This window comes from Cydia fagiglandana, chromosome Z (genome assembly GCF_963556715.1).
Source record: "Cydia fagiglandana chromosome Z, ilCydFagi1.1, whole genome shotgun sequence".
Taxonomy (NCBI): domain Eukaryota; kingdom Metazoa; phylum Arthropoda; class Insecta; order Lepidoptera; family Tortricidae; genus Cydia; species Cydia fagiglandana.
The window spans coordinates 12,307,488-12,321,013 of record NC_085959.1 but is presented as its reverse complement, the minus strand read 5'-3'; the positions used below and the strand labels follow the sequence as shown (position 1 = coordinate 12,321,013).

Genomic DNA, 13,526 nt, shown 5'->3' with positions numbered 1-13,526 from the left:
GCGCATGAAAAATACAGCAATACTCATCATATTTTTGCCATTATAACTGATTTTTTTAAATGTGACAAACCTAGCTTTTGTAAAATGCTTAGGCGAGTCTTGTATGAAAATAGGAAAGAACGGGTAGGTAACATTGCTCACCAAATTTATTAAACAGTTTTTACACTTATCGCTATGTTATTATTGTTATTAACAGGGATTACAGAAGGCGAATTTAATAGCTGGATGTTTTAAAATTTTCTATTCTATTGATAAAACGACTAGGTATTAAAAATATTTTTACTAAATTGTCTACAATAAAGGGTAGAAATTTACCCCGTATTTCCAGGATTTTAGCATGAATAGTATCACAGAACTAAAGTTAATAGGGGGAGCTTGGAAGCAGTGGTTTTCCAGAGAACTGTGGCTAATGTGAGAGTGGTAACCTCAGTATTAGGGGTGAAGCAGGGGCGGGGAGCCAGACTCGGCGGAGCGACGCGCGCAACACACTTACTAACAACATACATACTTCAAACTAAACTTTAACGTCAACTATACTTAAAATAAATTATACTTCCTTACACTTCCTTTCCTACAATATAAATACTTTCAAGAATAGTAGCACTATTAACGCTTTGGTTTGTTATAGGTACTAGTTAAAGTAATTATTCATCATCTATCATACATGACGATACTAAAGTGTGGATAAATTATAAGTTAAAGAACATTAAACTTGATATTAAAATTAAGGTTTCAGTCGGAAAGTAAGCGCGCGGTTGTGGCGGGCGGGAGGGGGCCCCATGCCACGGCCGCTCCGCCTCGCAATCAGTCGCCCCTAAGTCTCAGGTTTGTACGCAGCATCCCGACACTTTATCTCCTTACGATTCACACAAAATTATATCAGTTGATTGGTGACCGAGAGGCTGGATTATGTATCATCCCGCATCGAACTCTGTATAAAAGTGGTCGGGTTGCTAGCGCACAATGGCGTACGAACGCAAAGTACGATGTTCGCTCGGCGCCGGGTTGTTGTTGTTGTACGTCGGTGTGGCGGCGCAGCCTTTTTCCGTCGAGAAAATAGTCGTCGGTAAGTGTCATACGCCCGCGATAAGCGAGATAATTCATTTTAATTCCTAGTTGACTGCATTGCACGGTTTGCTTTTATAAAGAAAACTTTATATTATAATTTTAATTTTGCTTTTGTATGTGAGGAAAGGTGATAAAATATGTTTGGTTTCCTTTTCGCTCTAACGCACGCGAATACTCCCGTGCCCATCCAGGGAATATCGATTTTCTCTTTCCAACCTTATGCGATGTCTCTCTCGGTCTGGCGGGAGTGAATTGAAGGCAATAATTGTGCTTTACAAGGGTACTTATAGGTATGTCGGCGCAATTCGGAATACCATAAAATTTAAGCGGACAATAATAATTAAAACGGACAATAATATTTGTAAGGGATTTGGTTAACATTTATAAACTATTACCTACGTTTTTATTTATTTAACTTTTTAATCACTTTATTTATAACATTGTGTGGCTTTTTTTGATATATATATAGACTTAGTATTTTTTTTCTCTAGTTTTATCTGTAATCAGTCAGACTATAAGCAGATTGGTTGAGTGCCTTATATCACGACGAGCAAGTCCTCCAGCGAGGGCTTCTACTCATTTAGCTTTGACAATTTTGGATTGTCTATGTATGAGGGAAGATGTCTTTTATACTAATTATATAAACTTAGTAATTGGTGATATTAATAAACTCCTTTTAAATTCCGCCGTTATTTATATATGACACCGTAAGAATAACGTAACCATATATGTAAGTACCATACTTAATATTATTTAAGTTCTGTTACACATTGATTGTCGTTACGCCTTTACAAAACATTTTGGCTACAAACCGGGAAAATTATGTTATCGGCTACGATGTAGCGGAAAGAGCGTAGCTTTGTCCTCAATCAATCCGATTTATAATTTTGTAAGTCATCATCTCATTGATAATTAATTTTGTAAGTTATCATCTGACTGATAGAGTCGAAAAGTGGTAGACCACTTTCTTGGCTGACTGTACATAGTACCTAAGTATAAAACAGTGTCATGAAACAATACTTCACTATATTAAAAAAAAGTTAAAATAAATAGTTCTGATATGTACAGTCGGTTCCCTAACAAAGTATCCCTTTTTCTAAACATTTAGTATAACGCGGGTACCTCCTTATATTGGGGTACCGACCGTATATATATCGAGAGTTTGATTTTCGGTTTTCCTAACCTATGGAGTTTCGTTTGTCAAATAAACTTAGCAACAGAAACTCAAATAAATGAAATTATTATTATTTTAAACGGGTTTTTCACGTATTAACGTCAAATAAACCTTGGTATGATTGGATCCGTCTTCGAGGATCTTCGATTAGGAGGATCTTTGGCTAGGTACACGTACACGTCGCACGCTCGATCAGGCCGCGTAGCCAACATGCCAATCGCTTATGTTCCGTAGCGACCGAAACGAAAATGTCACTTGCCCTAATATGAAAGACTGGTAGAAAGACATAATGCGTTTCGTTGTCGAAGCGATAGCGATTGACACCTTGGCTAGGCCGGCTGTACAGGCGGTGCATTCGGTGCTCCTCCATTTTCGTCTCGCGGGAGTTTTATAGTTAGTATAGAAAGGAACGGTTCAACTTATTTCTGCACCTAGTTATGTTTAACATTTTTAGTATTGATAATCAACTATGGATTCCATAAATCGACGATACTTTCAACTTAATTTTTGGTACATATCCGATACGGAAGCCTAGCCAAAATGCCAATCGTTCGCACCATAGTTTTGTATTAACAATTTTATCAAATACCTACCCTATCCATTATTCGTAACCGGTTAGGGGCCCTGGATATAGTTCACACTATAAGCCTAGGTAAAATTAAAACGTAGTTACAATTTGTAACTATATTTAGTTAGGTATATATATATGTATACCTCGTATTCGCCAGAAAGCTCGCATATTAACACGTTCGCGGACACGGATTGCATAGCATCCGTTTTTGTACTCCTCCTGGTGACGCGCCTGCTATTGCATCCGTTATTCTTTTTAAATTTCTTCGTTGAAATGCTTATCAATCCGCTTAACCACAGTATAATATTATTCATCAACTTTTCCTCTACCAGTCACCAGAGTCAAATAATGCGTACTGCCACATTACATAGTTTTATCCAAATTAAAAATTATCCTGTGACGTCTCCAAATCAGGGACCGTTACCGGTATTCTGACTACAGGTTATTATTGAGGTATAACCGGTGTAATTTGAATTTGGGTATTTATATCACTTAAGCTCCGAATAGAGGTATTCGAATACCGGTATTCAATAGTGTTATCGGTTTAGCCAATTGACAACAAATACCACTATTTGATAGTTTACTCCTAAAGCTATTACCGGTAATAAGTAAGTGCCAATACCGGTTGTAGTAGTACCACGATTCGTTCCTTCGCTACTCGTCAAGGACGTTGTCCGGCCCGCTTGTAAAGTTGTAAATACTTAAGATTCGGATCTTAGAATGCCCGTTTTCATGTTGCTGGTGAAATTAGCTGTTAGGTGATGATTTTGACGAATACATTTTTAATAGCGTTCATTTGATTCTTTTAATTGTTTTTTAATTGTTGATTTAATTGTATTTTATTATGTATGTAGTTTATAATCTCAAAGATATGAGCGCCGATTAGACGTGCGCGCCGCCGCCATAAGGAGTACGCGCGCCGCCGCCGCCGCCGGTAGTTTAAAATTCGCGCCGAATATTTTTTTATAAGACAGTATTATGCAGCGTTAAAATATGTAATAGGTTATAGTCCGATAAGAAATAGTTGAAAATTATTGCGGGCGCCACTTCCTACGTAACTCTCACATTTTTGACGTAAAATACTTACTTAAAAATGGCAATAATTACGTACTTACGGAATTTTTCTGGTTATATAATTGAATTTCTACTATTTTATGTCGCACCAACACCATACTAAGTCATTATTTGTCTTATTACAACGTAATGAACCAAATAGATAAAAAAATATTATTACGGATTTTTTTTCCTGTGCGTTCATCAAGACATCAAGAGACAGACCCGATTTCATTTAAGAAAGTTCTTACGAAAATATTGATAAAATTACATGCATTATTGTATACCATTGTTCAGATGTTGCTGCATCCTACGATACCCCGCTAAGTTTGATTTAATGTTAATAAAATGACGCCAATGACTAGTAAAATTTTACCACCTACGAGCTATAAACTTTTTGGAAAAATATAAAAATAGTAGGTTTTACTTTAGTTCATAACATAAGTTGACATTATCAGTAAGTGTATTTGTAATTAAAAGCAATTATTCTATATTAATTAAAAAAAAAACATTATTGTATATTCGGTAAACAGTACTGTATATTCGGCAACGTCCAAAATACTAGACGTCTTTTCATTATGCAGCGTATCTTTTTATTTACACCGAACCTGGCAACATCCAACATATTTGTCATACCTATGTTTTTTTCGAAACTATTATAAATAGATTTTTTTCATGATTTTTCTACAATAAACAACCACATACCTAATAAGATAATAACACCGAAAAAATGATACTAACACAGTTTTTTAAGATTTTTTTCCCTTGTCGATTTAAGGGTTAAGCATGACTTTTCATTATACGTCTTAATATTGAAAAGTTGAAAAATTCCACGCCGCCGCCGTGGATTTTTTGGTGGCGCGCCGTTGCCCAATTATTTTCGACCGGCGCGCACGTCTAGCGCCGCCCGATAGGCATTTAGCCGGCGACGGTTCGCCGGTCAAAATTGGTTGGCGGTGGCGGCGAATCGGCGGCGTAGCCTTGAAAACTTGGTTTATGCGAAGAGAATTCAAACCTTTTAATTTCAAGGATTATTTATTGAATTATGGTAGGAAAAAAGTTTTTCATGCCATGAACTGTAGATAAGCAGCACAATGAACATCTTTATATTGTGAGGTTACTGTTAATTGAATTTATCACTAATTCACTACACCTTATAAAACAAAGTCTCCCGCCGCGTCTGTCTGTAACTATATGAATGTATGTTCACGATGAACTCAAAACCTACTCAACTGATTTTCATGCGGATTTCAGCTATCAATAGAAAGATTTTTGAGGAAGCTTTAGTTTAGGTGTACAATTTGTTAAGGTTTTGTGTTATCCGTGCGAAGTCAGTGCGGGTAGCTATAGTCAAATATAATAGTTATTATATGTACGTATCGCCAGGAGAGGTGAATGATTACACACACTGCTCGCACAGAGTACCTACTAATCGCAAAAATAGTATGAATGAATCAATGAGTGAATGCGACTTAAACGTACGATATTAAAAGCCTATAAAAAAAACCTTCAAGAAACTTTTTTACAGTTGATATCAACTTGATATTGGTACGAAATACGGAAGCCTAAAAAGAATATTAATTTCAAAATCTCACTGTCATTACATGATTTTGTTGTTGTGTGCGTGACTTCAACTATCGTGCTCATACCTTTACATTCAATTGTTGAGGATATGTTCTGGAATAGACGTATTAGGTTAGACTCCATATCACCTATTTCTTATTCATTGACATTGCCTGGCCACCGAATCGCTAACTACTGCCACATGTTTAGCTTAAGCATAGACAAGAGAAAGCATGCAGTCTAATATATATTAGCCAAAAAAGTTATATATCCGAACTTAATATAAGGTGCTAACAAATTAGCTACCAATATTTTTACAGCTGATAATACTCGACTCCTGGAGTATATTTAAGTATGAAACATTTAGGTTTTATGATGTTCTTTGAGAAAATTGGAAAACAAATTTGCTACGTAAAAACACCCTGTTAATGAGATAATTAAATGAGACCTCTTTTTAACTGGCCACTTCACGTTGATAAATGAAATGACACGTTGATGATAATGACATTTAACACAAACAATTGTTGGCAAAACAGAAAGTGTTAAACATCTTGTCAGTTAAATCATAGACAAATATAGTAAGCATAGAGTGCTCACTCCATACATCAGTTTTGGTACCAAAAAGACTATTATTTTCGTAATTGACATTTAGCATCGAGTAGCGGAATTATCAGTACCGCTACTTGATACTAGATGTCTCAAATGTCGCGACTCACGAAAATTGTATTGAACAACTATTTACAACTATTATTAAAGCAGAAGGAGTTGAAAATAAGTTCCAGTTAATCCTTGTTTAATATTCGCTGAAAGTTGTTGAGCATTAGACTTTTCGGTCGGTGCAACATCTATTGTCAAGTAGCAGTACTGATAATTCCGTTACTCGATACTAATGTTGACTACGAAAAGAATAGTATTTTTAGTACCAAAACTGATGTATGGAGTGAGCATGAGCACTCTATGTATTTTTTCTTTATGTGGTTAAATGCACGTAATGATTATTTTTAATTAATTTTATTAATATAATTTTAATTTATTTTTTTGTTCGGTAAATAAAACAAAAATATGATATGAAAAGTTTTCTTGATTTCTATTTAAAGTTAACTGTTTTTATATAAAGTACCATCTCTTAAAATATCGATACCTACAGCTTGGCAAAAAAGAGTAGAAATTAAAAAGTGGCAACATTGTAGTGTCGTCCCTTTCAAACCAATTTATATAAGAAAACGGGACGACACTACAGTGTTGCCACTTTTTAATTTCTACTCTTTTTTGCCAAGCTGTAATTTGTTAGCACCTTATATAAAAGCAATAAATTCCCGATCAAACTAATCTGCATAGCATTTGCAACGACAACGTGTGTAAATATCATCGTTAATGTAAAATTTCTATGAAAATATGACGTTTATATTATAATAACACTCCCTCACTTTGTTCTGTTCAAATCGGTGCAAAGTTAGCTTAGACAGACTCTAGTATCTAACAAGGTCACGCCGATGCCACGGCCATAGCGCAGTGTCGGCAGCGGCGACGCGAAAATTTTGGCGGCGGCGGCGGCGCGAAAATTTTGATGGCGGCGGCGGCGCGCCGGCGCGGCGCTCATATTTCATATGGAAATGTTTTCTGGGGTTAATTCTTTTCATTAATTCATTCATTAACCTCGTGCTTTGAAACGGTCGCAATTTCGAACCACTTGCTACGCTCGTGGTTAAATTATGAAATATTTCGCTTATACTGCGATTAATATTAGCATGAGGACTTAACAACAACTTTAACCTCTTGTCGCAAAGTTTTTGGTTACTCTTTGATCAAGTGCAATGAATACCGGTATTAAATACGATAACCATTACCGGTATACTGAATACCTGTTATTATTGAGGTATTAATGAATACCGGTATTTCATTATGTCAATTAGTGTAGTTTAGCGATAAAGACAAAAACGGAATGACAGCAATACCTCTAATTCGAATATAGGTATAACATTTTAACCGGTATTCGTTTGACAGTTTATATACAGGTATTTAATAAAACCGGTTATACGGTCCCTGCTCCAAATTGGCCCCCCTTTCTGTGACGCAGATGCTATAGCATTCGTCTGTATGGCAGCTCCCTTAGTAGCCCGGCAGGTGCGTCTGGGAGTGGACACATGTAATTGGGTCAATTTCGTGCGCGATAGCGATTTTGACGTATTTTTATAAAATCGTAATTAATGTTTTTCTTACAATTTCTTTAAGTTTTTCATTGTGTTTTAATAAACAAACGTGTTTACTTGCTGTTAATTACACTACAGTAAAATCTTGATAACGTTTAATGTGAAAAAGTGAGGCATGAATGTGTATACCTATTATTGAAATAATTACGTTACTAGTCATAGTTTTGGTCATATAATTGTGAATTATAGCCTGTTGGCGCTCGATGATCACCTCCCACAAGGTAAGCACCTTATGACACGCATTTGTGGTATCATTCTGTGTATATTTCATGCCTTGTATTTGGTGCAGATGCATCCGAAAAAGAATATAAAGTTGGGTGAATCATCGCTTGGCAGGAAAAGTGGTGGACGCTTTACGTCCAGAACTTAACGCGGCGGTGCGTTACAGGGAACTGAAAAAGTGTAATGCGGTACATATTGACACTTTTGAGAAGTAGTGTTGGCGTAAAATGCTGCGTATACCTTGGACAGCTAGAAGAACAAACCTCTCATTTTAAGAGAGCTCAACATTGCAACTCGGCTCTCTACAACATGCTATGAGACCCATGACTGGGCCTTTAGATTAGAGCCGGTCTCCAACGCATAATTTGTAGGTAGTATCACATAATTTGAGGTCGAATGAACAGCGAACGTGCTTGGCATGGGGCATGTATGAGATGGACTCAATATTACAATGAAAAGCAAAGAGGGAACAAAACAGAAGAAGAAAATTGTTTGAAGAGGTCAGCAAATGAGTCTTTACAGCAAAAATCGCGCCCTTAGGAAGTCAGAAGTCTCAGCCATCAAGTCCATCGAGCACGATGTATGAATGCTATAACATGCAATGTCATATAAAATCCCATCTTGACTACGTCATGTGACAGACATGCTTATGCATCCGAATTGTATAGCATTTGTTGTCACATAGCGTATAAAAAATATACTTCATATTGACGCGGATTGCATAGCATTCGCCTTGCATAGCATTACGCGTCATATACAAACCTAAAAGATATATTTGTAGTGACAGGAATGCTATAACAGTCCCAATATTTCCATACAAAATTTAGGTGTCCAACTGGTGTGACTGAGCGTCCGCGAACGTGTAAGCTCATTCTCCGCGTAAATTCGTCGTCTCGTGATAAACATTTATCAAGACTCGAAATAATATAAAAATAATACAGTGATCATGATTTGCTCTTTCTTTAATAACTATCATTTTGGTATTTTAGTAAAACCTATGTATTACCAAAGGGAATAGATAGTATAGAGGGCTATTGCCAAAGTAAATTTTGTAGTCACGGTACATTTACTGCCATCTATCGGCACACGATTAAAACTTAAAATAAAATTGAAAATGTATAAATTAATCAAATATGTTTACGGATAAATGGTTTTGAATTTTTATTGTTCCATACTGACCCATGTTCTTTCACTGATATGTGTTAAAATTGTTAAATATCAAACGGTGTCGTCAACGCCATCTAGCCGAGAATAGGCCAAAGGTGTGTGCGCCATCTATTCAAGAATGACTTTTTCTTGATTTCCGAGGCACGTTGTTTTCTTAGACTTTATTTATCTTATACGGAGTTATATATATCTCTGGTATTACTAAAGATCGTTATGCTCTATCTCAAAATAAGAAAGTATTCAGTGCACCAAAGGAAACTTTTCAACGGCAGCACTTTAAACTTGAAAGCAACGTTTGACGAAAGTTAGGGTAATTACCCTATTCGAATGGTCTTTGTACAGGTTGCACCTGCTACTTACCGGGCAATATCTGGGGAATACCTTAAAAAGTTAGTTTTATATTCACTACTACTATAATGCTCATAACACCATGCTTTCAGACCATACCGCCAGAATGGAAAGAGTGAGGAACTAGTTGACGATAAATATAATTTATTATGTGAAATTCACACTCATTTATATATTTTCTGTAGCTTAATAATTATGAATTTATAAAAAACATCATTCATTACAATCTTGGTTGTATCAAAACAAAACCACCCAAGTGATGTGCATTATGCGGCCCGGTTCGAACTTTAAGACACGTCAATTAATTGATCTAGAAACGATATAGATTAGATGTGTCAATGACAAAAGTAACGTTTTTGTTTGAAGAAACGTCACATTTATCATCGTTTCTAGAGCTAGTAATTAACGTATCTTAAATTTTGAATCGGGTAGTGAGGATCTGCATCTGCACCCCGCTACGCCGAGAGCCTCTTACTCCATTTTGTATTTTTTTTTTCTTTTAAGACCATCTCACGCTAGACTGATTTTCATTTATTTGTTGTTATGCAGTATATTTTTCTTTAATGTAACCAATGATGAAAATAAACACGTAGTTTTTACGTTCGCTAGGTGGAACATCGAGTATTAGGTTTGTATTTATAAAGAAATACAATAAAACCAAAAATGTATACGTAATCAATAACGTTTAGGCTTAGGATCTCCTAAGTGTGAGTAAATACATCTCCTTCACGTAAGAAACGACGAGTAATCTAATATCCTGGAACAGTCTAGAATTCCTAAAACTATTTAAATTCAGAATAGCATTCGAAAATCATCTATCACTTTTTAATCCATTCGCACTGTCTCACTCTTACCGTTCCGTTCCGCATTAATCAATCTCAATCTCGCATCTTAAGTAGGTACTGATTATAGTTTTTTGCATGCCAGATGCTGGTGAAATATGTGTTACCTAATATTGTCTGATCATCTTTTGTACCATATTTCATGCAAAATAAAGTTATTTGCATATATTTTTATAATTGTAGTTTTAACGAATAACTTGTTAGGTACTTTATATTATGAGTAACATAATATTATATTTTCTCAATGGGTTTGTTGACGGAGCGATAATACTGCGAGTTTCAAATGTACCGTCAACTTTGTATCAAGAACAATATGTTATTATTTTACTAATGTAAAATATATACGTGTAGCTCCGTATCATGTTTCCCTTTATAGTCTCACCGAAACAAGGTGAGCGAGGGAAGTTTTAACAATATTTGAATAAACTTGGGTAGCGTTACGGGCCGCAAAAGTTACGCGACTCCAACAGCCGATCTCACGTGGCTGCCTGAAACTTTAGCTTTTTTATCTTTATATTCATGTTCATAAATACACCGTTTAACATTGTACATACATGCCAAGTTTGTCGATACTTGAATATGTAGTAGAATACAATCTGGGTCGATGATTTGACGCAGAAAAGGCTTCGGGCTTCACAGGAACCTTTTACAGATTCGCGTTTCACCTGCGATTGGACTTTACAGCCATAGGAAAAGGTGTGCCGCACCTCCGATCTCTGACCGCACAGACCTCTTACTCGTATTCTTAATAAACTGTCGCTGCAACAATCATCTGTCAAGATGCTGTGGCTAATGATGAAGAGTAGAAAAATCTTCCAGTGTTCGGTTTCTGCATAATACTTATTGCATGTGTAACATTTAGTTTAAGTGGCGTGGAAATATACATTTCAATAACATACGTGTCCTACAGTTTTAAGTACTCACAATTATAGCAAATTACATTACGTGACAGTTCTTGCAGCCAGGACTTTAACATTTTAACCCTCAACACATTTATGTGACATAAAATGAAATTACGTGAAGAATTCCCGTGTAAGCTGTTGGCTTCTGGCCAGCTCCTATCTCCTAGCAATAAAACTACTTCTTCGTAATGAAGTTGCATTCTAACCTTGTACTAAATAGAAAAATATACCTACATACACAGGTCGATTCTCAATAGCTGACCACAAATTTCTATAAAAATATCAACTTTTCAGTACAAAATAAAATATAGATCCTCAAATTTAGAGATTCCTTAATTAACCCTTAGCTAATTTCAGTCTAAAATTCTACCTTCACCTATAGAACCAATAGAAGTTCATTTGTAATTATTATGGAAAGATAAAAATTACCATACTTCAGAGACATATATTCAAACTATTTCTAACTCCCCGTGACTCAAAAGTTCCATGCTATTCCCCCAACAGGATTCTATTTCTATTTATTTCTGTTTCTAATGATATTGATAAAATGATAATTTTATAAATACCTCATCGTCTTTATCATCTACGTTGCCGTTGTTCGTCGCTTCTTGGTACACGGGGTCTCTTTGTACAGGGGCATCGTAGACTTCGGTTCGGCGGGCTTCGGCTCGGCGCGAAGCGTCGTGTGGTGTGACCTGTTGCAGTGTTCACATTTCTTCTTGTTGTAGCACTCCAGGATCTGATGTCGAGGTGACATGCCCGAGAAGCACAGTTTCTGAGTTGTCACGTACACACGGGGCGTCCATAGAGAGGACCAGGAATTTGGGGCACTTCTCTATACCGTGGTTGTCTTCGCACATGATGCACATCTTAGTTGACTTACTGTTCTGTTTGTTTACTGTGAACACGGCGGGTCAACTGGTCGTAGGTTGCTTCGTGTTAGCGCGAGCTTGTTGCGTGATGATACGACGTAGCGCGTTGCGGGCTCTACGCACGGCTCGGCTCCTCTACCGAAGGAAATATATTTATATATCATTCTTGTCAGATTCCTGTTTTTCTGTCAGTGTCATTTCTGCTGCCACGATGCTTGCACGGAGGTTTTTAACGAACGCGGTCGCGGCGAAGGCGCACGGGTACATATCTGAAGCCGCGCGGTGTCCGCGGCTCCCGGGCGGGCGGGTCGAAGACTTTAGTCTTTCTTCGAGTCTCCATAGTCTAGTTTTTCAAGGTTGAAGGACCATGTAGTGTCTGTCTGGTCGTCTTGTGCCTTGGTCGACTGTCTGTCGTGAACTGAACCGGTTTTGTCTTTTGGTTGTTATGTCTAATTTTAAATTTAAATGTCTGTAGTTCCAAAGTTCCAAATGTCAAAATGTCAGTCAGCCAGTCGGTCTATGTCAGGTCGCCACGGTGGTCGGAAGCCACGACAGAACTTTGTCTATGAAGATTGTTAGGTTGGTATTCCTTTGAATAAAAACTGTTGTCTTGTTCGATATCTACACACAATCTATTCTTTTCATATGAAAGCAATCCCAAAGCTTTAGTTCGATTTGTAAAATATATATGTAGGCAAAGTCATTATCTATATTCTATAGGCATATAAAATAATTCTAATTTTTAATTTTCTCTGGTGCACAAAGCGAGGAAAGATTAAAAACCAGTTAACGACGTCTTCTTCCAACTCTCTGTCCGGAGTATAATAAGTTGAAAAGTACCGAAATCAATCTTAATTAAGACTGCATTTTTGATAACAATTTTTAACTTCTTAAATAGGAGGATTCAATGATTTAGATGCAATTACTTTTTAAAACAATTGACGCGATTAATAATATTTATAACGATTTAGGTCAGGTTAAGTTTTTACGTGAGTACCTAACTTCACACCTAAAACGCTCTCTTTCTAAATATATAAGGAAAATTGAGCCAGAATTATTATAAAGGGCCTTTAATCCCAGACGTAAAAAGTGTTCCTGTGGGCGCATCCTGACTAACCTTTACTTTTGTTCTATATGTTATTCCGTACCTTTGTTTAAGTAATGGCATTCCGATCTTCTCGTGTACACGGGAATTTTATAAATTTCTTTAATTCGTTGGGGTGGTTTAGCACATTCGTGACCTCTTCGATGTAGACGCTGGCCGCCTCTTGGGAGAAGTGGTGTGCCTTGCCTGTTATCCTCTGGTAGGTACCGTGTGCAAAAAATAAAAATGCACATAAAACCTGCAAAAGTTGATTTATTAAAATTAACCTGCCGTAGAATGCAAATCAAGTACCTACACATTAGATGCAGCCCCGTCTGGAAATACCCTCATCTCATCGAACCTCTAGATTCCGTCCTTAAAGTCACACTTTCATCAATCCTCAACGTCAACCTGGACAACCGCGCCTGGACCCAGGCCTCATTGCCAATT

At 36.7% G+C, this 13,526-nt stretch overlaps 2 protein-coding genes across 2 annotated transcripts in view; one reads left to right on the top strand and one right to left on the bottom strand.

The window, feature by feature from the left end:
• The window catches only part of LOC134678309 (nucleobindin-2), a 312,458-nt gene that overhangs the window by 279,531 nt on the left and 19,401 nt on the right, over positions 1-13,526 (bottom strand). The gene's annotated exons all lie outside the window — the stretch shown is intronic.
• LOC134678300 (glutamate receptor 1) overlaps positions 829-13,526 on the top strand; it is an 82,845-nt gene continuing 70,147 nt past the window's right edge. Inside the window, exon 1 of the mRNA XM_063536794.1 lies at positions 829-1,066. Within this exon, the coding sequence (XP_063392864.1) occupies positions 964-1,066 (103 nt within the window). The 5' untranslated portion in view covers positions 829-963. The remainder of the gene's footprint in view (positions 1,067-13,526) is intronic.